General features: G+C 46.8%; 1 protein-coding gene across 1 annotated transcript in view; it reads right to left on the bottom strand.

Annotated features, from left to right (window-relative positions):
* Window positions 1-27,301, bottom strand: part of sdk2b (sidekick cell adhesion molecule 2b) — a 143,175-nt gene that overhangs the window by 67,375 nt on the left and 48,499 nt on the right. Inside the window, exon 4 of the mRNA XM_038975331.1 lies at window positions 16,630-16,763. Within this exon, the coding sequence (XP_038831259.1) occupies window positions 16,630-16,763 (134 nt within the window). The remainder of the gene's footprint in view (window positions 1-16,629; window positions 16,764-27,301) is intronic.

Raw genomic sequence — 27,301 nt, 5'->3', positions numbered from 1 at the left:
TATAGAGTACTGCACACACTATAATTACTTAGGTAAATATCCACTAATAATAAAAACTCTAAAAATAGCAATTAAGTTTTGGAAACATCTAAAATACAGTGACCCCCTCTCATATCATTACCAAGCCCTGCAATATCAACAGTTAAGCAATGAAAAGAGTCCCCTCATCCAGCTGGTCCTGGGGCTGAGTTCACAAACCTGTTCTACTAAAACACTGAAGCCTCAGGACCCTCATCCAGCTGGTCCTGGGGCTGAGTTCACAAACCTGTTCTACTAACACACTCAAGCCTCTACTAACACACTGAGGCCTCAGGACCAGAACATCCAATCAATCAGATCAAACCAAATTACAACACAGTCAAAACAAAACTACATTACTTATTGGGAAACACAAGCACAAAGCAAAATGCAGTGCTATCTGGCCCTAAATTGACAGTACACCGTGGCAAACTTTTTGACCATGGTTACTGATCAAAAGCTTAGAAAAACCTTGACAAAGTACAGGCTCAGTGAGCAAAGCCTTGCCATTGAGAAGGGTAGACACAGGAAAACCTGGCACCCTGTAGAGGAAAGGTTTGAGTGTCATTTCCCCAAATTTGAAACCCTTATTCAAGGTTTCAAAGACCTCTCTGATGAGGATAGGCTACCCGTCCTGTTGGGGGAGGAACCAGAGAGCTGTGGGTTGGCAGTGCACTAGATTGCTGCCTGCCATTAGGCAAAGGACAGTGTCTGACAGACCAACCAACCAGCACATGTCCTCTATGCTTATTGTTCTTGTTCAATGTATGGTTATTTTTACCCTTGGTTATTGTTGTTACTGTTGTCCCATTGACAATACCGATTATTATTATTCATTATGTTAATATTGTAAATCTCCAAAGTAAGCTTTGGCAACATGTACATTGTTACCTCATGCCAATAAAGCAAATTAAATGTATTTGAATTGAGAGAGAGCGAGAGAGGGAGAGAGAGAGAAAGAGACACATTTCCTCAGTGAAAACAATGTACTGAGCAAATGTCAAATAGTTTTTTACCAAATTACTGTACGACAGACCACGTATTCACCCTGCACACCCTAATTGACAAACAAACAAACCAAAACAAAGGCAAAGTCTTTTCATGCTTTGTTGATTTCAAAAAGCTTTCGACTGGAGAGCACGTGATGCCGCGGAGCTGAGCAGACGTTGACAAACCGAGCTCTTCAAAGTTATTCTATTATTACCTAAATAACAACGTTGAAACAATATTCTAACATCGGCTGATAAATTGTCAAGTACTTACCTTCCCAAAGAGCCATGGACCGCCGAAAGAGAGGCAAGAAGGACGACCAAAACGTCGTTGATTCCCAAGATAACGATAACGCTAGCAAGATTAGCATTAGCCCTCATAACTCAAACGACAGTTCCAGACTGTTGCTCTCGGCCTCTTGCGAGCCTGCCGACATGCTTCCTACTCTCCTCCGGGAAATTCAGGATGGTAACAAAGGTCTTTCTATGAAAATCGATAAGAGAACGGCTGAACTCCATTCTTCCATTGACGACCTGAAATCCTCCATGAATGATCTCCTTTTGAGAACGACTGAGGCAGAGTTGTGCATTAGCACAGTTGAAGACACCATCGCTCGACATGACCAGGTCTTGATACAACTGCAAAAGGACAATGCCTACCTCAAAAACAAGGTAGATCAGATGGAGAACCAGAGCAGACGTAGTAATATCCGTGTGGTGGGATTGAAAGAGGACAGCGAGGGTCGTGACCCGGTCCGTTTCTTCACTCAATGGATCCCGGATGTCCTAGGCACAATCAACTTCACCAAGTCACTGGAAATCGAACGCGCCCACAGAACATCAGCGCCGAAACCCCGGCCAGATGAGCCCCCACGGGCCGTCCTGATCAGGTTCCTCCGTTTCCAAGACAGAGAGAAGGTACTGCAACTCGCAAGAGCCAAAGGGGACATAACCATTGATGGCAAGAGGGTCAGCCTTTTCCCGGATATGAGCGAGGATCTCGCAAGACGTCGCAAGCAATTCAGACCTGCCGCCAAAGCACTGAAGGAGAAGAACATCATCGGCTACCTCATCCACCCTGCGCGGATGAAAGTTCAGTACAAAGGCCGAAGCCATCTCTTCAACACGCCGGGAGAAGTGTACACTTTTCTCAAAGAACTGAGCAACGTCTGAGCCAGGACGGTCTCTTTGGGGGATAAGATGCAGTTTGTTTGTTTTCTCTTATCCGGACTGAACCGCTGATATCCTCCGGTCGCTATAATTGATTTGTACATTTTCAACTAACCGTATCTTTCCGGGGTGAGTTCTATTACATTTACAGGAGAGTATATTTTGGTTTAGTACATATCACTGGGCGAAGCAAATAAGTGGGTTTAGGCCCACTGCTTTCCCCCTCATTTATGTTAATCTTTCGAAATGAGACTCAAGCAGCCCTTACCGTGGGCAGTAAATATTCAGCCATAAATATCTATTCACAACGTTTGTTTTCAATTTAGAGAGCTCGCAGGTTTTAGTTTACGCCAAGGTTTAGCTAGTAAGAGCAAGATGGAAAGCGAGCAGCAACGTATCTCTACAAGTGTATTCATGTTTGATTGTTGGGATTGTGGTTTTAGTCTAACAATCGGGGTGGGTGGGATTCTTTATTTTTTTCCCCTTTTTTCTATGTTTATTGTTTCCTTCCTAAAGAGACACATAGGTCACTTCTGTGTTCAAACCAAAGTTGAAACATTTCCTAACTATCTACATATGATAGAATTCCATTCAGTTACATATTTGAAACCCTACTATGCTTAATCCACTAAAATATGTCACATTCAACGTAAAAGGTCTTAACAGCCCGATTAAAAGGAAGAGAGTCTATACATACCTTAAGAAATTAAAGGCTGACATTGTGTTTTTACAAGAAACACATCTTACAGCCAGTGAACACAAGAAATTGAAGAGGGAATGGGTAGGACAAGTTTTTGCGTCCTCTTTTAACTCCAAAGCAAGAGGAACTGCAATTTTGATAAGTAGACACATCCCCTTCTGCGTCAGCAACACCATCTCTGATCCCTCTGGCAGGTTTGTTTTGGTGCAGGGGCATATGTTTTCAGAGTCTTGGACCCTATTGAATATCTATGCTCCTAACTTCGATGACCATATGTTTATTCAGAATGTCTTCCTTCAGGTCGCTCAAGCACCACCAGGATGGTTACTGGTTGGAGGAGATTTTAATTTTTGTTTAGATACAGTTCTTGATAGGTCCTCTGATAAACCCTCACTTCTTACCAAAGCCAGCAAGCTCACCATGTCATTCATGAAAGATCTCAATTAACTAGACATCTGGAGACAGTTGCACCCACAGGATAGGGACTACTCTTTTTATTCACACCCACACAAGACACACACACGCATAGATAACTTTTTACTGTCGACACAACTGTTTCATAGAGTGTTAGATGTCGAGTATCTCCCCAGATTGCTTAGTGACCATTCTCCCCTGGTATTATCAATCTCCATTCCTACCAAGGTAAATGGAGCATATAGATGGAGACTAAATTCTACACTCCTAAAGCAACCTGAATTTTGTGCATTCATCAAAGAGCAGATCAATATTTTCACTTTGACAAACAAACCCTCCGCTCCTGACAGTTTCATTCTTTGGGACACATTGAAGGCCTATCTGAGGGGACAGATCATTTCCTATACTAAAGGGCTGAAGAGAAAACACGGTGCGGAACTGAGTGCCCTTGAATCTGAAATCTCAGAGCTAGAGAAAACCTACCAAAGAGGCCCAACTAAAGATCTATACAGGCTTTTGGTAAATAAAAAACTGAAATATAATATTCTGAACACATATCAAGCTGAGAGGGCCATCACTAAATCAAAACAGCGTTATTACGAGCTTGGAGAGAAAGCACACAAAGTATTGGCATGGCAACTGAAAGCAGAGCAAAGTAAGAGGACAATTAATGCTATAGAAACTCTTACTAATGAGATATCTTTCGACCCTACTGAAATTAATAATACTTTTAAGAAATACTATGAAGACCTCTACACTTCCCAATCAAGCAATGATCTATCAGAGATCGACTCCTTTCTCTCCTCTCTCAACCTCCCATGCCTGTCAGGGGAAGACAGCGAGCGCCTGAGTGAACACTTCTCAGTTCCTGAATTGTTGGAGGCCATTAAATCCTTACCTTCTAATAAATCTCCTGGGGAGGATGGCTTCCCTCCAGAGTTCTATAAAGAATTTAGGGAGCTGTTGGTCCCCTACCTTATGGAGGTACTTAAAAAAGCCAGGGAAGACAACTGCTTTCCAGAGTCTTTCTCTCAAGCAGTGATTACTGTAATCCACAAGAAAGGGAAAAATCCACTAAAGTGCGCCTCATATAGACCAATCTCTCTCCTTAACACAGATTGTAAACTGGTCACCAAGATGCTATCTAAGAGACTGGAGTCATGTCTTCCCCTGTTGGTCAACCCAGATCAGACTGGCTTCATAATTAATAGATTGTCCTCCAATAATCTCAGAAGGTTCTTTGATATAATTCACCTTGCTAACAAAAACAAAATACCTAGTGTCGCAGTCTCCCTCGACGCTGAAAAGGCCTTTGATAGGGTTGAATGGCCATACCTCTTTCGCGTCTTGGAAAAGTTTGGTTTAGGTACCGGGTTTGTAAATTTGATAAAATCACTCTACAAATCTCCTAAAGCTAGGATTGCTACCAACGGGATTACTTCCTCCTCTTTCCCTCTCCATAGGGGGAACAGACAAGGTTGCCCAATTAGCCCCCACCTCTTTGCCCTCGCCATCGAACCGTTGGCTGAGGCTATTAGAACGTGCCCTGACATACATGGCTTTGAGGTGGGCCCCCATACCCATAAATTATCACTCTTTGCGGACGACCTTATCTTATTTCTAACAAACCCAGAACACTCCCTCTCTCACTTGCAGATCCTACTACAGTGTTATAGTTCTTTCTCTGGATATAAGGTCAATTTAGATAAAAGCGAAATCTTACCGTTGTCTGTCTTTGACCATCATACCATCAAGCACAAGTTTCCTTTTAGATGGTCGCCTATGGGCTTCACATATTTGGGCATAATGGTGGATGGTAACCTGAACAACCTCTATAAACTCAATCTGGCCAATTTGTTGCAAAAGGTGGAGGGTGACCTTTGTAAATGGATGGACTTACCTCTCACTCTACTGGGTAGAATCAATGTAATTAAAATGAATGTCCTGCCCAGATTTCTATATCTGTTTCAATCTCTCCCTATCCCTGTTCCCGCAGCATTCTTTTCCTCTCTCGACAAGATGACCAGACGGTTTATCTGGCACGGCAAAACCCCTAGGGTTGGCCTGGATAAACTGACCCTGGATTACAGTCAAGGGGGCTTAAACCTCCCCAATTTTAGAATGTACTACTGGGCAGCACAGTCTAGGTTTCTGGCTCAGAGGTTTGACAAGGGTCCCTCTCCCTCATGGTTGAACATTGAAAAGCTTGAGGTAAATGATGACACTGGGGCAGAATTGTTTTACAAATGGGACAGAAAATCTATAAAAACCATCACAGACAACCCTTTAATCATACATTCTGTCCTGGCATGGTGCAAACTGCATGAGCTGTTCGGACGAGGGGGATTCCTTTCCCCTAAAACCCCTTTATGGAACAATAGATTGATTCCTATGTTTTTCCAGAATAGTAACTTTAGACCATGGTCTGATAAGGGGATCACTCTTCTGGAACATTGTTACGAGGAGGGAGTTCTTATGTCTTTTGATCAGCTGAAACAGAAATACCACTTGCCTAACAGGGACTTCTTTAGCTACCTACAACTACGAAACTTTATTAGGGTGTCTCTCAAGGGACAATGGAACCTACCTAAGATGTCACCTATTGAACAACTCTGCCACGCAGACCAACCACTGTTCAAGACCATTTCCCGTGTTTACGATGCTCTTATGTCAGGACTAACACTGCCTGTGCTAGATAAACCCCGACTTAGATGGGAAAAAGATCTGGGTATTGATCTTGATGAGGGTCTATGGAGTGACCTATGCAGGGATGGTGTTACATCCACATTGAACTCCAGATACAGACTGATCCAGTTTAATTTCCTCCATCAGCTCTATATCACCCCATCTAGACTGCACAAGTTCAACCCTGATATCTCCTCCCTATGTTTTAGATGTGGCTCAGATGAAGGAACATTCCTCCATTCCACTTGGCAGTGTTCAAAACTACACGGTTTCTGGCAGGGGGTATGCGATACCATATCCTCAATTCATGGGGTTGCATTCCCTCTAGACCCGGAGGTCTGTCTACTGGGCAACTTTACTAACACCAATCTTAGGCAAAGCCATACTATAAAGCTAACAGAAATATTGCTAGCGATTGCCAAGAAATGTATCGCCTTGAAATGGAAAATGGATTCCCCCCTGCCAGTTGCAATGTGGCTATCAGAAGTTAATAGTTGCATCCCACTGGAGAAAATTACTTACCGCTTGAGGAATAAGTTAAATACATTTTACAGAATTTGGCAACCTTTTATTGACTATATGGAGAATCTCCCCCCACATCACATTGAATGAATCTCTATATTATCCTTATATAATGTTTCACACGTAACGTATAATATGTAGCCTACGGCAGGTGACCATATGAACCAATGTCTCATTATAATTTTTTTTTTATTGTATGTCTGTATATATAATTATAATTTGTTTTATTTTTTCTTTCTTTGTTATGCTCATCTGTTATTGTCACTTTGTCCTATTGTTGTCTAATATCTTTTCACGTTTGTCTTGAATGTTGTTAATTGGAAAATGCAAAAATAAAATATAATAAAAAAAAGAAGCTTTCGACTCAATTTGGCATGAGGGCCTGCTTTATACAAATTGATTTAAAGTGGTGTTGGGAGAAAAATATACGACAATATAAAATCCATGTACACAAACAACAAGTGTGTGGTTAAAATTGGCAAGAAACACACACATTTCTTTCCACAGGGCCATGGGGTGAGACAGGGGTGCAGCTTAAGCCCCACCCTCTTCAACATATATATCAACGAATTGACGCGGGCACTAGAACGGTCTGCAGGACCTGGCCTCACCCTACTAGAATCTGAAGTCAAATGTCTACTGTTTGCTGATGATCTGGTGCTTCTGTCCCCAACCAAGGAAGGCCTACAGCAGCACCTTGATCTTCTGCACAGATTCTGTCAGACCTGGGCCCTGACAGTAAATCTCAGTAAGACAAAAATAATGGTGTTCCAAAAAAGGTCCAGTTGCCAGGACCTTCTCAAGAGAAGACAGGCTATGTGCACACTGCCCACAAAATTAGGTGGAAACTGAGCTGCACTTCCTAACCCCCTGCCAAATGTATGACCATATTAGAGACACATATTTCCCTCAGATTTCCCACAGAGCCCCACAAAGAATTTGAAAACAAATCCCATTTTGATAAACTCCCATATCTATTGGGTGAAATACCACAGTGTGCCATCACAGCAGCAAGATTTGTGATCTTGTCACGTTCCTGACCTGTTTTCTGTTAGTTTTGTATGTGTTAGTTGGTCAGGACGTGAGTTTGGGTGGGCAGTCTATGTTTTCTGTTTCTATGTTGGTTTAAAGGGTGACCTGATATGGCTCTCAATTAGAGGCAGGTGGTTTTCATTTCCTCTGATTGAGAGCCATATTAAGGTAGGTGTTTTCACATTGATTGTTGTGGGTGGTTGTCTCCTGTGTCAGTGTCTGTGTATGTTACGCCACACGGGACTGTTTTCGGTTTTGTTTGTTCGTTCGTTTTATGTAGTCAGTTTTCCTGTTCATGCGTTCTTCGTGTTTCATGTAAGTTCGTCGTCCAGGTCTGTCTACGTCGTTTATTGTTTTGTAGTTTGTTAAAGTGTTGTCGTGTTTTTTCCGTTTTGTTAATAAATATTATGTCGAATTCAAACGCTGCATTTTGGTTCAATCCCTGCTCCTCCTCTTCGGATGAAGAGGAGGAGGAACGCCGTTACAGAACCACCCACCAATCCAGAACCAAGCAGCGTAAGTTCGAGCAGTGGAACACGAAACAGGAATGGACATGGGAGGACGTATTAAACGGCAAGGGTTGCTACACATGGGAGGAGATCCTGGCTGGAAGGGATCGCCTCCCATGGGAACAGCTGGAGGCACTGAGGAGAGCAGAGGCAACCAGACAAGGGAACCGGAGATATGAAGGTACGCGGCTAGCAAGGAAGCCCGAGAAGAAACCCCAAAAATTTCTTGGGGGGGGGCTAAGAGGTAGTGGGCCAAGGGCAGGTAGGAGACCTGCGCCCACTTCCCAGGCTAACCGTGGAGAGCGGGAGTACGGGCAGACACCGTGTTACGCAGTAGAGCGCACGGTGTCTCCTGTACGTGTGCATAGCCCGGTGCGGGTTATTCCACCTCCCCGCACTGGTAGGGCTAGATTGAGCATTGAGCCAAGTGCCATGAAGCCGGCTCTACATATCTGGCCACCAGTACGTCTCCTCGGGCCGGCTTACATGGCACCAGCCTTACGCATGGTGTCCCCGGTTCGCCTACATAGCCCGGTGCGGGTTATTCCACCTCCCCGCACTGGTCAGGCGACGGGGAGCATACAACCAGGTAAGGTTGGGCAGGCTCAGTGCTCAAGGGAGCCAGTAAGCCTGCACGGTCCGGTATTTCCGGCGCCACCTCCCCGCCCCAGCCCAGTACCACCAGTGCCTACTCCACGCACCAGGCTTCCAGTGCGTTTCCAGAGCCCTGTTCCTCCTCCACGCACTCTCCCTATGGTGCGTGTCTCCAGCCCAGTGCCTCCAGTTCCGGCACCACGCACTAAGCCACCTGTGCGTCTCCAGAGCCCTGTACACACTGTTCCTTCTCCCCGTACTCGTCCTGATGTGCGTGCCCTCAGCCCGGTACCACCAGTTCCGGTACCACGCACCAGGCCCAAGGTACGCTTTGAGAATTCAGTGTGCCCTGTCCCTGCTCCCCGCACTAGCCTGAAGGTGCGTGTCCTTAGCCCGGTGCCTCCAGTTCCGGCACCACGCACCAGGCCTACAGTGCGCCTCAGTCGGCTAGAGTCTGTAGTCTGCCCAACGCCGTCTGAGCCATCCGTCTCCTCAGCGCCATCTGAGCCATCCGTCTCCCCAGCGCCATCTGAGCCATCCGTCTCCCCAGCGCCATATGAGCCATCCGTCTCCCTAGCGCCATCTGAGCCATCTGTCTCCCCAGCGCCATCTGAGCCATCCGTCTCCCCAGCGCCGTCTGAGCCATCCGTCTGCCCAGTGCCGTCTGAGCCATCCGTCTGTCCCGAGCCATTAGAGCCGCCCGTCTGTCCCGAGCCGTCAGAGCCGTTCGTCAGTCAGGAGCCGCTAGAGCCATTCGTCAGACAGGATCTGCCAGAGCCGCCAACCAGACAGGATCTGCCAGAGCCGCCAACCAGACAGGATCTGCCAGAGCCGCCAACCAGACAGGATCTGCCAGAGCCGCCAACCAGACAGGATCTGCCAGAGCCGCCAGTGAGCCATGAGCGTCCAGAGCCGCCAGTGAGCCATGAGCGTCCAGAGCCGCCAGCGAGCCATGAGCGTCCAGAGCCGTCAGCGAGCCATGAGCGTCCAGAGCCGTCAGCGAGCCATGAGCGTCCAGAGCCATCAGCCAGCCATGAGCGTCGAGAGCCGTCAGCCAGCCATGAGCGTCCAGAGCCGTCAGCCAGCCATGAGCGTCCAGAGCCGTCAGCCAGCCATGAGCGTCCAGAGCCGTCAGCCAGCCATGAGCGTCCAGAGCCGTCAGCCAGCCATGAGCGTCCAGAGCCGTCAGCCAGCCATGAGCGTCTAGAGCCGTCAGTCAGCCATGAGCGTCCAGAGCCGTCAGCCAGCCATGAGCAGCCCCTCAGCCCGGAGCTGTCATTAATCCAGAACTGCCCCTCAGTCCAGAGCTGTCTCTCTGTCCGGAGCTGCCCTTCAGTCCGGAGTTGCCCCTCTATCCTGAGCTACCTCTCTATCCTGACCTACCTCTCTGTCTTGAGCTATCTCTCTGTCCTGTGCTACCTTATCCTGGTGCTGCCCCTTATTTTAAGGTTACCAGTTAAAGTAAGTGGGTGTAAGATGAGGGTGGTTATTCTAAGGGGGAGACGTAAGCTGGGATTGACTATGGTGGGGTGGGGACCTCGCCCAGAGCCTGAGCCACCACCGTGGTCAGACGCCCACCCAGACCCTCCCCTAGACTTTTGGTGGTGCGTTCGGAGTACGCACCTTGAGGGGGGGGTTATGTCACGTTCCTGACCTGTTTTCTGTTAGTTTTGTATGTGTTAGTTGGTCAGGACGTGAGTTTGGGTGGGCAGTCTATGTTTTCTGTTTCTATGTTGGTTTAAAGGGTGACCTGATATGGCTCTCAATTAGAGGCAGGTGGTTTTCATTTCCTCTGATTGAGAGCCATATTAAGGTAGGTGTTTTCACATTGATTGTTGTGGGTGGTTGTCTCCTGTGTCAGTGTCTGTGTATGTTACGCCACACGGGACTGTTTTCGGTTTTGTTTGTTCGTTCGTTTTATGTAGTCAGTTTTCCTGTTCATGCGTTCTTCGTGTTTCATGTAAGTTCGTCGTCCAGGTCTGTCTACGTCGTTTATTGTTTTGTAGTTTGTTAAAGTGTTGTCGTGTTTTTTCCGTTTTGTTAATAAATATTATGTCGAATTCAAACGCTGCATTTTGGTTCAATCCCTGCTCCTCCTCTTCGGATGAAGAGGAGGAGGAACGCCGTTACAGATCTGTTGCCACAAGAAAAGGGCAACCAGCAAAGAACAAAGACCATTGTAAATACAACCTATATTTATGTTTATTTGCACATCATTACAACACTGTATGTAGACATAATATGACATTGAAATGTCTTTATTCTTTTGGAACTTTTGTAAGTGTAAAGTTTATTGTAAATGTTTTATTGTTTATTTCACTTTTGTTTATTATCTATTTCACTTGCTTTGGCAATGTAAACATATGTTTCCCATGCCCATAAAGCCCTTAAATTGAATTGAAATTGAATTGAGAGAGAGAGGGAGAGAGAATGAAAGAGAGAACACAACAGGCTCAAACAGTGATCAGTGTGTGTTTTCTGTGTGCATGACAGCGGACTCTATACAATAGATATGATGCAATCTAAAAGGTATGCAGTTCATATTAAATGTCGCTGTGGATGGTCTGCTCTGGCTTATTAAATAGCTAAAGCTCATTTTCAGGCCAGAGCCGTGCTGAACAGTACATTTCATTTCCAGTGGGCAGAGTGGATAAGTGTACGTGTGTGCGGCCATGTGAGATATTGGAACTGACCGGAGCATACATCTCTGTTCATAGCACTGAGGAGAATAGAACAGGACAGTAGTGTGGCCACTGGTAATAACATTTGCTACGGAACTGGAAAAATGTGAAACTATTGCTACACCAAAGTCAAAACTGTGAAAGACTAAACCTTAGAGAGGTAGAGAGAGACAGCAAGACAGAGAGAGAGAGAGAGAGAGAGAGAGACAGCAAGACAGAGAGAGAGAGAGACAGAGAGAGAGGGAGAGAGAGAGAGAGAGAGCTTGTGTGTGGGATTGTGTGAGGATTCCAAGATGGAAAGATGCCCATGGCAGTAGGAAAGATGAGTCTAGAGTCCAGGAGAAACACATTGTGATCCATCTATCCTACCATGGCTGCATACACACCTCAGAAACAACTAAAGTTTGAGTGGGTGACAGGGCTGTGGCGGTCATGAAATTTTGTCAGAGGGTTATTGTTATGCAAAAGTATGCCAGTCTCACGGTAATTAACCGTTAATGAACATAAACAGGTTTAGCATCTCCAGGCCTCCACACATAGAAGCCACTGATGCACATCTTGGCAACTTCTACATTAAAAAAAATACAAGTATTCCATTATATATACACCATCACAATAAATCCATTATTTATTTTAGTCAGGTCTAAAGAAACATTATGACATGAAAAAAATGTGTTTCAGAAGAAAATTCTATGAGTATGTTATCTGGCTATGTTCCATGCCATAGACCGTAGGCTTGCTTGTTTAGCTGACAAGATATGCTTATAAGCCCCTTGCCATTATTTTATATGATATGATTTTATAGTAAGACAAATATAATTGAACTTAGCTGAATAGAATAGAAAGGATATTTTTCCCATTCCGCAACTGCGCATATGAAGTGTCTATGTTGAGCATAAAAGTGATCATTTGAAACAGGTCCTATATGCTAGATTTTGAATTATTTGGCAACTTTAGATGTGAATGATACACACCTTAGAATGTCTTTGAAATCAAAACATATGGGCTGCATGGTGCAACTATAGGATGATTTGAGAAAGAGGTAAAAAAAAAGCTTGCTCTCTGTTCCTTGCCTCAGGCTGCACAGCTGTTCTCTCACCAAGAGATCATATTTTCACCCATCGGACTATTCTCATTTGAATCTTGTCTTTACTAATATGTACAATTTGTTTCGATTTAGAATGGTCCATTATCAAATGGGCAGGAACAGAGGCAGGGGAAAAAGACATTCATGCTTCCATTCATCTGTATGAATGGAAGCCGAGCACTTTCCTGCCGGTCCGTTTTTCAGTAATGAATGGCTGGCTACTTGGGTTTTATAGTGGGGCATGTGCTTAATATGAGCAGCTGAGGAATAAATACAACAACACTCATTTCACTCCGTAAAAGTGAAAGTTGTTCAAGAACATCTATAGTAACACGTTTTCGCAATGAAACATACAGTATTTCATTAAACCGGGCTATCTGCATTGTGTCCCGCCACCCACTAACCCCTCTTTTAAGCTACTGCTACTCTCTGTTCATCATATATGCATAGTGACTTTAACCATATCTACATGTACATACTACCTCAAATCAGCCTGACTAACCGGTGTCTGTATGTAGCCTCACTACTTTTATAGCCTCGCTACTGTATATAGCCTGTCTTTTTACTGTTGTTTTATTTCTTTACTTACCTATTGTTCACCTAACACCTTTTTTGCACTGTTGGTTAGAGCCTGTAAGTAAGCATTTCACTGTAAGGTCTACTACACCTGTTGTATTCGGCGCACGTGACAAATAAACTTTGATTTGATTTGATTTGTTGACACCCTGTCTTGTGTGCTCGTGAAAGAAATAAAGGACAGAGGAGGAGATGGAAACGCACGGTGGTGAGATATTCTGTATAGCTAAAGGTAATGTGTCACCCAATGAATTATGAAAATATATTTTACTGTGCTATTCAAAATCGCCCTGCACAATCAATGAACCACCTGCATGGCCTGGGGCTACACGTTCTCTCCTAAGAACATGTTGGAGCGTAGCGTAAGGTAACCAGTCCATCCAGTATGCATAATAATACAGTCCTCACTCAAAGGCCATTACTACAGGCTAGACCAATTATGTACCAAAGACATCTTAAATCACCTTTGTTTTATATTTTTCTACTATGCGCAATGCGCAATAAGCGGTAGGCTATGTATTGTATACCGGCACAATCATACTTTTAATTCCCTTTTTTTTTTCGGGCTTGGGCTCATATCCCTATGCGTATGCATTAGCTCTAATATGCATATGGGGGTTTTGAACTAATCTTCACCTTAGAAAGAGCTGTCCATTTCGTTGTGTTGGGCTTTAAAACAACTACAACGACCATGTTTTACACTCAGTTTCAACCTGCTGTTGAACTTCTTTCTTAATATTGATCATCACAGTTTGGTGTTTTAAGAGCATGATACTGTTTTGATGATAAGTGTTTGATGTGATTTTTAATGCCATTTGCATTGATGTCAGAGTAGAGGGACAATAGAGCCCTGAGTACCAGGCCATTAGGACCTGATGATCGTTAGCGAGTTGGGTACTACCAAAGCATGTCCAGACTGCATGAAAGGAGATCATGGGACTCAGCGGTCACGCGGAATTTTACTGCGGTCATGGCGCATGACTGCTAGTGTGGCGGTTATATGGTCACCGCAACAGCTCTAAGTGTGTCTGTGTGTCTGTCTATGTGTGTGTTTTACTGACAGAATAAGCTTCCCCTGTACACTTCCCTCTCTCCGTCCTTCCGACACTGATCTAGGATCAGTTGAGTGTTGGTGGATCCCAGGGGAATAATGCTGTGTGAGGGACATCCCTGCAGGGACCGAGAAACACACACACACACACACTCTGGCAAGGGCTGTGTGTCCTTCACAGGGGCAGTGTGCGTGTCTCTCTCCCTGACACTCCCCACATTCTCTCCCTCTGCTATACCTCTATCTCAACTAGCACCAGCCATATGTACCATACTGTCTGCCTGTCTGTCTGCTCTGTTCTGTTTGCTCTATTCTGTCTGCTCTGTTCTGTTCTGTCTGCTCTGTTCTGTTTGCTCTATTCTGTCTGCTCTGTTCTATTTTGTCTGTTCTGTTCAGTCTGCTCTGTTCTGTCTGCCTGTCTGCTCTTTTCTGTCTGCTCTATTCTGTTCTGTCTGCTCTGTCTGCTCTGCTCTGCTCTGTTCTGTCTGCTCTGTTCTGTTCTGTCTGCTCTATTATGTCTGCTCTGCTCTGTCTGTTCTGTTCTGTCTGCTCTGTTCTATACTGTCTGCTCTGTTCTGTTCTGTCTGCCTGTCTACTCTTTTCTGTCTGCTCTGTTCTATACTGTCTGCTCTGGTCTGTCCGCTATGTTCTGTCTATTCTGTTCTTTCTGCCTTTCTGCTCTATTCTGTCTTCTGTTCTATCTGCTCTGTTCTATACTGTCAGCTCTGGTCTGTCTGCTCTGGTCTGTCTGCTCTGGTCTGTCTGCTCTGTTTTGTCTATTCTGTTCTGTCTGCTCTGTTCTGTCTGCTCTGTTCTATACTGTCTGCTCTGGTCTGTCTGCTCTGGTCTGTCTGCTCTGTTCTGTCTATTTTGTTATTTCTGCCTTTCTGCTCTTTTCTGTCTGCTCTATTCTGTCTTCTGTTCCATCTGCTCTGTTCTATACTGTCGGCTCTAGTCTGTCTGCTCTGGTCTGTCTGCTCTGTTCTGTCTATTCTGTTCTGTCTGCCTGTCTGCTCTTTTCTGTCTGCTCTATTCTGTCTGCTCCGTTCTGTTCTATCTGCTCTGTTCTGTCTGCTCTATTATGTTTGTTCTGTTCTGTCTGCTCTATTCTGTCTGCTCTGTTCTGTTCTGTCTGCTCTGTTCTACACTGTCTGATCCGGTCTGTCTGCTCTGGTCTGTCTGCTCTGTTCTGTCTGCTCTGTTCTGTCTGCTCTATTATGTCTGCTCTGTTCTGTCTGCTCTGTTCTATACTGTCTGCTCTGGTCTGTCTGGTCTGTCTGCTCTGGTCTGTCTGCTCTGGTCTGTCTGCTCTATTCTGTATGCCTGTCTGCTCTTTTCTGTCTGCTCTATTATATCTGCTCTGTTCTGTTCTGTCTGCTCTGTCTGCTCTGTTCTGTCTGCTCTATTATATCTGCTCTGTTCTGTCTGCTCTTTTCTGTCTGCTCTGTTCTGTCTGCTCTGTTCTGTTCTGTCTGATCTGTTCTGTTCTGTCTGCATGTCTGCTCTTTTCTGTCTGGTCTGTTCTGTTCTGTCTGCTCTGTCTGCTCTGTTCTGTCTGCTCTATTATATCTGCTCTGTTCTGTCTGCTCTGATCTGTCTGCTCTATTATATCTGCTCTGTTCTGTCTGCTCTGTTCTGTTCTGTCTGCATGTCTGCTCTTTTCTGTCTGCTCTGTTCTGTTCTCTCTGCTCTGTTCTGTTCTGCTCTGTTCTGTCTATTCTGTTCTGTCTTTCTGTCTGTTCTGGTCCCTCTACTCATCAGCTAGCTCTACTCCTCTGAGATCTACTGTCTGGGTCTGAGTTATGTTCTAATCAACTGTCCCCCTGCACTGTGCCATAGGCCATGTCTGCTTCCTCTATAATCAAGTCTAATACCTTGAACTGCACCAGCCTGCGCTTGATTCTCTCTCAATGTGGAATCTGCTCTGCTGCTGCTGGCCATAGTGTCTGTGTCTGGAAGTGTGTGTGTGTGTGTGTATGTGTGGGTGTCATATAATCAACTATTCACCAGAAGAGCAGCTGCTTCCTTCGCTTGTCTTATACAGTATAATCAACTCTATCTGCCTGCTGACGTGTGTGTGTGTATGTATGTGTATGTGGGCATGCATCCTTGTGTGTGTGTGTGTGTCTACGTGTGTCTACATGTGTGTGCGTTCGGTGCATGTGTGCATTTGTGTCTGCGTGCGTGTGGTCCATGTGTGTATGTGCAAGCCTTCATCCATGTGTGTATGTGCAAGCCTTCATTCATGTGTGTATGTGCAAGCCTTCATCCATGTGTGTATGTGCAAGCCTTCATTCATATGTGTATGTGCAAGCCTTCATCCATGTGTGTATGTGCAAGCCTTCAACCATGTGTGTATGTGCAAGCCTTCATTCATGTGTGTATGTGCAAGCCTTCATTCATGTGTGTATGTGCAAGCCTTCATTCATGTGTGTATGTGCAAGCCTTCATCCATGTGTGTATGTGCAAGCCTTCATTCATGTGTGTATGTGCAAGCCTTCATCCATGTGTGTGTGTGCAAGCCTTCATTCATGTGTGTATGTGCGAGCCTTCATTCATGTGTGTGCTCATATCTCTCCATAATGCTCCACTGCTACTCACTGTCAACAGACAGGGTGATGGGTTGGCTGGTCTTGTTTTCCCCGTTCTTGTCGTTGACCGCCTGTACGTAGTAGCGTCCAGCATCGGGGGCCACCGTGGACAGGATGACCAGAGTGTTGTCCAGGGTAATGGCTCTGAGGAACACAGAGAGACACGTTCGGTCACTACACTGCCAAGAACACCACACAGAAAAAAACCTCTGTAGGCTATCTGTGTGCAGGGTTTTGCTCCAGCTCAGCACAACCTGCATTATTGAGATCCTATTTGACTTATTTCTCTTGGACCCCCCCCACACACACACAGTCTTGAATAACACACATACACACACACACTTTCTTCCCCAGGAACAAATGTCCTCCAGGTATAGAACTGAATAAGATCCTAGTTTCCCTGTTGTATTCCTGTTGTTTGTACTAGCACCTCCCCTGCTCCTGCCCCTCCCACCCTGTGCTGTGCTGACCAGTGGACTGAGACCTAGAGCTCCTCACCCTGCAGTCTACCAATTATAGCCCCACCTTTGTTTACAATCAATGTTTGCTTATTATCAGCACCTGTTCACTAATTTGGAGCTGGATTGAATGTTTGGACACGTTGCCACCGACCCCCTCACCCTCCCTCTCCCTCGGTTTCTCTCTCTCTCTCCTCCAAGAGACAGCATACTAATGTGAACGCACCTCGCCCCTGGAGAAATACAAACCACCACCACTCTGAGGATCATACAGCACACACATATCCTACTATACAATCAGTGCAACAGAAAGGAAATGTTGGATACAAATGAACAAATAAAGTGCACGCACAAGTAAAGTTAAATACAAGCACATTCACTATTTATACAAAAGCAGTGTGGACACCCCTTAAAATTAGTGGATTCAGCTATTTCAGTTGCTGACAGGTGTACAGTATAAAATTCAGCACACAGCCATGCAATCTCCATAGACAAACATAGGCAGTAGAATAGTCTTACTGAAGAGCTCAGTGACTTCCAACGTGGCACCGTCTTAGGATGCCACCTTTCCAAGAAGTCACATTTCTGCCCTGCTACAGCTGCCCTGGTCAACTGTAAGTGCTGTTATTGTGAAGTGGAAACTTATAGGAGCAACAACGGCTCAGCCACGAAGTGGTAGGCCACACAAGCTCACAGAACAGGGCCGCGTATAGTCATTAAAAATCGTCTGTCCTCGGTTGCAACACTCACAACCGAGTTCCAAACTGCCTCTGGAAGCAACGTCAGCACAAGAACTGTTCATCAGGAGCTTCATGAAATGGTTTTCCTACTTTCCATGGCCGAGGAGCCACACACAAGCCAAAGATCACCATGCGCAATGTCAAGCGTCAGCTGGAGTGGTGTTAAACTTGTTGCCTCTGGAGCAGGGGAAACACGTTCTCTGAAGTGTTGAATCGCGCTTAACCATCTGGTAGCCCGGTGGACGAATCTGAGTTTGGCGGATGCCAGAAGAACGCTACCTGCCCCAATGCATAGAGCCAACTGTAAAGTTTGGTGGAGGAGGAATAATGGGGCTCTTTTTCATGGTTCAGGCTAGGCCCCTTAGTTCCAGTGAAGGGAAATCTTAACACTACAGCATACAATGACATTCTAGACGATTCTGTGCTTCCAACTTTGTGGCAACAGTTTGAGGAAGGCCCATTTCTGTTTCAGCATGACAATGTCCCCGTGCACAAAGCAAGTCCCATACAGAAATGGTTTGTCGAGATCGGTGTGGAAGAACTTGACTGGTCTGCACAGAGCCCTGACCTGAACCCCATCAAACACCTTTGGGATGAATTGTAACGCCGACTGCGAGCCAGGCCTAATCGCCCAACATCAGTGCCCGACCTCACTAATGCTCTTGTGGCTGAATGGAAGCAAGTCCCCATAGCAATGTTCCAACATTTAGTGGAAAGCTCCACTCCCAGAAGAGTGGAGGCTGTTATAACAGCAAAGGGGGGACCAACCCCATATTAATGCCCATGCTTTTGGAATGAGATGTTCAACAAGCAGGTGTCCACATACTTTTGGTCATGTAGTGTATGTGCCCCTTTAGTCTATCTTCACATGCATACCGGAGACAACATTTCTAGCTGCAATGCTCAGTACTCTGAAACCTGAACCGTCCTGAATGAACAAGGCCATGGTATTGATAATCAACTGGAAGTCTGGGAGACTTAACGAGTATGCACTTGGCAACCAGCAGCAGCGGTAAGAGGTTGTTGTGATTAATGGTGGGTTGTAAATAAGTGTCTCGGCTGTGTGTCACGGACGGTGTGCTTTACTTGTGTTCTATTCGGAGTGGAGAGGTGCTTGGTTTGGCTTCCTGGGGTGTGTGCACGCCCCTATGTACCAGCAGACCCTGACGCCGTTACAGCACAGCGAGGGTGCTGCGGTTCGCCTGCCGATGCGTCCCTCCTCCTCTAATCACAGACACATACAAACACACACGCACACACCATGAAGCCCTTCACCCCCACCCTCCCCTCACACATACGCTGAGTTTAGATGCCATCTATGTGAAATGAGTTAGCAGAGACCACGTCCTGTTTATCAGCCATTAGGGTTCTGGGTCGTTCTTGAATTGCAGTGGCATTTGCATCCCTCACCTTTGCAACCACGAAAAACACTTTAAAATGACAAATAGTTACACATCATTCATGTTTTTGTTTATATTGAACTGTTTATAACAGTGACAAAAGATAATGCTTAATACTGCAAAACGATGCATTGTTTAAAGTACTTAGTGTAAGCAAATTGGCTTGTCCCAGTAGTGATGAGTAGAGTTGTAGTGACATGTTTTGGGGATTCAGAGATATCTATCTATGATTTTGAATGCTAGAAAGTAAACAAAAGTATTTAATACATTGTATAGATCAACAAAAACAAATAAGGCTATTCAAATCTGTATTTTTTTTTTTACAAATATAATATGTTTTATGTCATTGGTGTTACCGTCTTAAAAATCAATCATTGCAAAGATATACAAGGACCTTGATTATTCCCTCCAGTGGCAAACTGTTATCGGGGGAGGGGCCTATATTAAATTAAACAAATAACTAATCACACCTTTTAATTATGCCATAAATTTGAAGATTCCATCGATAATTTGGTGTGTCAAAATACAAAGTGTCATTGGCGTTACTCAATTTAAATTAAGAGAAATCACATTGTGAGCAAAATAATCAGTTTAGTTAACAATTTGTAAAGAATTAATGACCTTAGATTTGTAATTGGTGTTCCTTCTCCTACTGCTGGTACAATGTTATCATAATGGTAAAAAAACATATTTAAAGTCATTATGCTGCTACAGTATATTAGTTGATTTAGAATCAGAAAATGAAACCAAACAGATAGAAATTAAAAATCCAGAAAATGTAAGTAAATTCTTTCCAAAATACCATGCTCAAAAGTAACTGCATTTCAAGAACGACCATTCTATAAGTAGGATGGCTAAAGAGCCCTGCTCCTGCTAGACTGATATTCTACTGTATAACGAGCAGTCAGGCCAGGGTCACTAACAAGAACACAGCAAAACAACAAGAATAGAAAAACCAACAATGGCCAGCAGACACAATGGGAGACCAACCGACTTATACACTGCTACTGCTACTGTGTGTGTGTGTGTGTGTGTGTGTGTGTGTGTGTGTGTGTGTGTGTGTGTGTGTGTGTGTGTGTGTGTGTGTGTGTGTGTGTGTGTGTGTGTGTGTGTGTGTGTGTGTGTGTGTGTGTGTGTGTGTGTGTGTGTGTGTGTGTACCTGAGCTGAACCCCTTATAAAAACACATCTCTCAAACATGATTTCTCTACTGCTGCATGTGGAAAACAACACAATGGCCCCCAGTAGAGGAGAGAGATGGAGGTGATGGAAAAGCAGGGTGTTATTGGTGCTGTATACCTGTGCTTTGGGTTCTCTTCATGACTTACAAGTTCCAACCGCCTGACTGATTGATTTAAAAATATCTCCAAGCGAGAGACGCCTCATTTGTGATTCCCAGAGCGTCGTATGGGCCTGAAAAAAGTCAGTCGTTCCAAAGCGTCTCGTAGGCCTGACTAAATCCATGGTTAATATTTAATACTACTGTCCTAGCTCATCGCTGTGGAGACACATCCCAGACCGTCACCTTGGAGATGAATTATGGATTCCCATAGGGAAGTGGATGGAGTGGAACTGTCCGGAGCGTTAAATGAATCCCAGGTGATTCCCGGGTAGCTTATAAGATAAGTAACTGGCTACGGATGAATATAGTGAGTATAGTGAGTAGATATTCACTGTATTAAAAGGCATTACTATATAATGCAGCCAATCATCCTCATTGTGTACCTGAATACTACATACACTTAAACAATAATGCCCGAGTGGGTGTGGTATACGGTCAATATACCATGGCTAAGGGCTGTTCTTACGCACAACGCAACGCTGTGGTATATTGCCCCTATATCATAAACCTCAGAGGTGCCTTATTGTTATTATAAACTGGTTACCAACGTAATTAGAACAGTAAAAATAAATGTTTTGTCATACCCGTGGTATACGGTCTGATATACCACGTCTGTCAGCCAATCAGCATTCAGGGCTTGAACCACCCAGTTTATAATTATAAATATATAATCTGCACTGACAGATACACTAACACTACTCTCTCTCTCTAAATCTCCTAGCTACAAACACACACATGCCCACGCCCACGCCCACGCACACACACACATGAACACACACACACACACACACACACACACACACACACACACACACACACACACACACACACACACACACACACACACACACACACACACACACACACACACACACGTGTCTCCCCTGCTGCTTGTTCTCTCTTTAACCTTCAACATGAGCCCATCCTAAATTACACCTTATTCCCTACATAGTGCACCACTTATGACCAGGATCCATAGGACTCTGGTCAAAAGTAGTGCACTATGTAAGGAATAGGGTGCAATTTGGGATGCAAACCTGTGAAAGCAGTAGAAGGAATCATCTGCCATGTCTACATCAAGATATAGGCCGAAGGAAAGAGAGAGCAAGAGTGGAGGAATCTAGGGTCTGTTCTATAGCTGCTTCTTCAAGGTGATTTAGTAAAGTATGAAGAAGTATTTCTATCCTTTCTTCCCCCCTCTCGCTCTCTCTCTGTCTCTCTGTCTCTCTCGCTCTCTCCCTTTCTCTCTCTCTCTGTTGGCAGTGTGAGCTGTCAGGAGCTCTGTGGTAATGATGGTTTAGCAATGTGATGCTGCTGCTGCTGCATGGGATTTATCAAGACAGGGAGCTGGGAAATTAGGACAAATCAGATATGTTGGAGTGTGTGTTTTGTAGGAGTAAGAGAGATGGGTGGAGAGAGAGAGAGTGTGAACAAAAGAGAGAGAGAGAAAGCATGTGTTTGTGTGAGCGTGTATGTGCGTGCGTATGTGTGTTTGTGCGTGTCCATATGTCTATGGGTATACTTATCCCTCTCTCTCTCTCTCTCTCTCTTTTTTTTTGATTTAACCCACATTTGCATTGTTATTCCACTGTAACAGCTCCCATTAACTAAGGAGTCTGCCGGGAAGCTGCAATGCAGAAGGCTGGACAGCAGGCAGCATCTGTGATATATTTTGGCCACTTATAGCAAGAGCCTGTGCTGTGATGTGCTGTGCTGGGGCCTGGAGGTGTCATGTATCTCTGTTTGTAATTATTTCCCATCTAGGGTTTATTTATGTATTTGATGCCATGGGGGAGGAAAGTGATTGACAGCTAACACTGATAATGATTATGTACAGCTCCCATCAATATTGGTGTGTGTCCATGCGTGTGTGCTTGCACGTGTGTGTAGTCTTGTGTGTGTGTGTGTGTTTGTGTAAAACACAGTTGACATAGTGTGACAGTGTCCAGACTACTCGGAGACACACACAATGGAAGAGTGTAATGTCATGGTGGTGTGTGTGTCTCTCCCTCTTTTCGCCCCCCCCGACACCCACCTCAGACCTCCATTACTTACAGACAAATAGCCGTTACCGGGGCCAGCCTCTGCCAGATTCCCCAAGGAGAGAGAGGGGTGAGGGGTCAGGGGGGATAAAGCGGCAGGCCTGGGCCAGAGCCGACACCCTGCCTTCCACCGCTCCACAACACATTGTTCTAATGAAAAGCTACAGCTCCAGGGTGGATGGAGGGAGGGAGGGAGGGAGGGAGGGAGGGAGGGAGGGAGGGAGGGAGGGAGGGAGGGAGGGAGGGAGGGAGGGAGGGAGGGAGGAGATTGATGGAGGAGAGGAGGGAGGCTGTTGCTCATAAAAACAGCCACTTGCTTGTCTCAGTGGGTGTGTGCTCTCATGATTTGTAGCTGGCCGCTTGACTTCCCACCCCCTACTGCTAACCCTTAACCAAGTTATTTTCAGAACTATTGTCACGATCGTTACAAGGAGTGGACCAAGATGCAGCGTGGTATGTTTCCATCCTTTAATTTTGGAAATGAAAACTACAAAGAACAAAACAACAAAACGAACAAACGAAACGTGAAGCTAATAATAGTGCTGACATACAACTATCCCTAGACAAGATCCCACAAAGCACAAAGGGGAAATGGCTGCCTAAATATGATCCCCAATCAGAGACAACGATAAACAGCTGCCTCTGATTGGGAACCATAACAGGCCAGCATAGACACACAAACACCTAGATGACCCACCCTAGTCACACCCCGACCAAACCAACATAGAGAATAAAAAGCTCTCTATGGTCAGGGCATGACAGTACCCCCCCCCCCCCCAAAGGTGCGGACTCCGACCGCAAAACCTGACTCAATAGGGGAGGGTCCGGGTGGACATCTACCGTCGGGGGCGGCTCCGGTGCGGGGCGAAGTACCCACTCCGCTCGCCGATACGTCTTCCTCCATGGCGGCTCTGGTGCGGGGATCGTCGCCAGAAGCTCCGGACCGTGGGTCGTTGCCGGAGGAAATGGACCGTGGGTCTTTGCCGTAGGAACCGGACCGTGGATCGTCGGCGGATATTCCAGACCGTGGATCGTCGCCGGAGGAACCGGACCGTGAATCGGCTCTGGACCGTGGATCGTCGCCGGAGGAACCGGACCGTAGATCGTTGCCGGAGGAACCGGACCGTAGATCGTTGCCGGGGACCCCGGAGCGTAGATCGTCGCCGGGGACTCCGGACCGTAGATCATTGCCGGGGACTCCGGGCCGTAGATCGTCGCTGGAGGAACCGGACTGTGAATCGTCGCCAGAGGCTCCAGACTGAGAACCCCCACTGGAGGCTCTGGACCGCAGACGGTCTCAGGAGGTTCCGGACCGCGGACCGTCGTATGAGGTTCCGGACTGTGGTCCATCGTAGGAAGTTCCCGGACTGTGGACCATCGTAGGAGGTTCCGGACTGTGGACCGTCGCCGGAAGCTCCGGACTGGGAACTGTCGCCGGAAGCTCTGGACTGGGGACTGTCGCCGGAAGCTCTGGACTGGGAACTGTCGCCGGAAGCTCTGGACTGGGAGCTGTCGCCGGAAGCTCTTGACTGGGAACTGTCGCCGGAAGCTCTGGACTGTGGAGGCGCACTGCAGGCCTGATGCGTGGGACCGGTACAGGTGGCACCGGGCTGATGACACGCAACTCAGGGCGAGTGCGGGAAGGAGGCACAGAAGGTACTGGACTGTGGAGGCGCACTGGAGGCCTGATGCGTGGGACTGGTACAGGTGGCACTGGGCTGATGACACGCACCTCAGGGCGAGTGCGGGGAGGAGGCACAGGACAAACTTGACTGGGGACACGCACTTCAGGGAGAGTACGAGGAGCAGGCACAGGACGTACCTGACTGGGAAGACGCACTTGAGGGAGAGTGCGAGGAGCAGGCACAGGACGTACTGGGCTGTGGAGGCGCACTGGAGGCCTGATGTGTGGGACCGGTACAGGTGGCACCGGGCTGATGACACGCACCTCAGGGCGAGTGCGGGGAGGAGGAACAGGACGTACCTGACTGGGGACACGCACTTCAGGGAGAGTGCGAGGAGCAGGCACAGGACGTACCTGACTAGGAAGGCGCACTTGATGGAGAGTGCGAGGAGCAGGCACAGGAAGTACTGTGCTGTGGAGGCGCACTGGAGACCTGGTGCAAAGAGCTGGCACAGATGGTGCTGGAACGATGACACACTCCGCACGGTGAGTGCAGGGAGCTAGCACAGGACGTACTGGGCTGTGGAGGTGCACTGGAGACCTGGTGCGTAGAACCGGCCCACATGGTACCGGACAAATGACACGCTCCTCAGGACGAGTATAGGAAGCTGGCACAGGTGGCATCGGACGGCTAACATGCTCCTCAGGATGAATGCCGTGCATACTACGCCAAAACAACAGCTCTCTCTCTTCACTCTCCTCCAATTTTTCCAACAACTCCTCGAAGGTCTCTAACTCTCCCCTCCGTTCACTCTCCTCCAATTTGTACAATAACTCCTCGGTCTCCGACTCACACCTCAACTTCGCCGACCACCCCGTGTGCCCCCCCCCCCCAAAAAAATATTTTGAGGCGTCTTCTTTGGCTTGCGTCGTGGCCGTGAAACCCCGGCGTTGTCGCTCTCCTTCCTTCACCGCCTGCGTCTGCTTCCATTGAAGGCTTTCGTCTCCTGCCATTATCTCCTCCCAAGTCCAGGATGTCTTTACCTCCTGGATATCCTCCCAGGCCCAGGATACCTGTTCCTCCTGGCCACGCTGCTTTGTCCGTTTGTGGTGGGATCTTCTGTTACGATCGTTACAAGGAGTGGACCAAGATGCAGCGTGGTATGTTTCCATCCTTTAATTTTGGAAATGAAAACTACAAAGAACAAAACAACAAAACAAACAAACGAAACGTGAAGCTAATAATAGTGCTGACATGCAACTATCCCTAGACAAGATCCCACAAAGCACAAAGGGGAAATGGCTGCCTAAATATGATCCCCAATTGGAGACAACGATAAACAGCTGCCTCTGATTGGGAACCATAACAGGCCAACATAGACACACAAACACCTAGATGACCCACCCTAGTCACACCCCGACCCAACCAACATAGAGAATAAAAAGCTCTCTATGGCCAGGGCGTGACAACTATGGTTGAGTATTCATAGCATAAGTAATAGATATACATCAATTGTCACATCTCTTGATGTACTGCCTGAGAGTTGGACACAGCATGGTGGTCAGATCAGTCAGATTCCTCTATATCCTTGAGAATGTGACATCCCACCTCAGAGTTTGGTGAACATCTGAGATTTCAGCAGCATCCCGATCATTAGCAGCCTCCTCACACCTACAATACTCTACTAGGACCTGTTTCTCCTTGAGCCTTTCTATTGACCAGTGAGTGAGTCCAGCCAGGTCAACCAGGACTAATCCTACACACACACACACGTACATACACACGCACACGCACACACACACACACACACACACACACACACACACACACACACACACACACACACACACACACACACACACACACACACACACACACACACACACACCACAGTGAGTAATGGAGAATCCATATTAGACTGAGAGGAGGTGGATGTCTCAGGCAGACCTATTAATTGACCACTCTCTCTAAGCAGCAGATTACACTGGTAATTGCACAGCGGGTGTCAGCAAAGCATCAATATTCCTCCTCATCCCCAGTCTTCTCCTCTCTGTGATTTGCCAGGTAGGCCACGTTATGTTAGGTTGTTAACTGTCATGGCTACAAGGTTGTAAGGCTGTAGCACTCAGAGATAAATCCATGACTCAACGTCTTGAGAGACAAGAGAGACGTTTCCGGATGAAAAAAGAGATAGAGAAAAATGGTTGACTAAGAAAGAAAACGCATGCTAGGGCCCGCCTGACCCCTCTACTCCTCCTCGTGCCTGACTCCTCTACTCCTCCTCGTGCCTGACTCCTCTACTCCTCCTCGTGCCTGACTCCTCTACTCCTCCTCGTGCCTGACTCCTCTACTCCTCCTCGTACCTGACTCCTCCTCGTGCCTGACTCCTCTACTCCTCCTCGTGCCTGACTCCTCTTCTCCTCCTCATGCCTGACTCCTCTACTCCTCCTCGTGCCTGACTCCTCTTCTCCTCCTCGTGCCTGACTCCTCTTCTCCTCCTCGTGCCTGACTCCTCTACTCCTCTTCTCCTCCTCGTGCCTGACTCCTCTACTCTTCCTCGTGCCTGACTCCTCTTCTCCTCCTCGTGCCTGACTCCTCTTCTCCTCCTCGTGCCTGACTCCTCTTCTCCTCCTCGTGCCTGACTCCTCTACTCCTCCTCGTGCCTGACACCTCTTCTCCTCCTCGTGCCTGACTCCTCTTCTCCTCCTCGTGCCTGACTCCTCTTCTCCTCCTCGTGCCTGACTCCTCTTCTCCTCCTCGTGCCTGACTCCTCTACTCCTCTTCTCCTCCTCGTGCCTGACTCCTCTTCTCTTCCTCGTGCCTGACTCCTCTTCTCCTCCTCGTGCCTGACTCCTCTTCTCCTCCTCGTGCCTGACTCCTCTTCTCCTCCTCGTGCCTGACTCCTCTTCTCCTCCTCGTGCCTGACTCCTCTTCTCCTCCTCGTGCCTGACTCCTCTTCGCCTCCTCGTGCCTGACTCCTCTTCGCCTCCTCGTGCCTGACTCCTCTTCTCCTCCTCGTGCCTGACCCCTCTTCTCCTCCTCGTGCCTGACCCCTCTACTCCTCCTCGTGCCTGACC

This window comes from Salvelinus namaycush, chromosome 35, assembly GCF_016432855.1.
Source record: "Salvelinus namaycush isolate Seneca chromosome 35, SaNama_1.0, whole genome shotgun sequence".
Classification (NCBI taxonomy): domain Eukaryota; kingdom Metazoa; phylum Chordata; class Actinopteri; order Salmoniformes; family Salmonidae; genus Salvelinus; species Salvelinus namaycush.
Note: the sequence above shows the minus strand (reverse complement) of the source record. Positions and strands in the feature narration are given on the sequence as shown.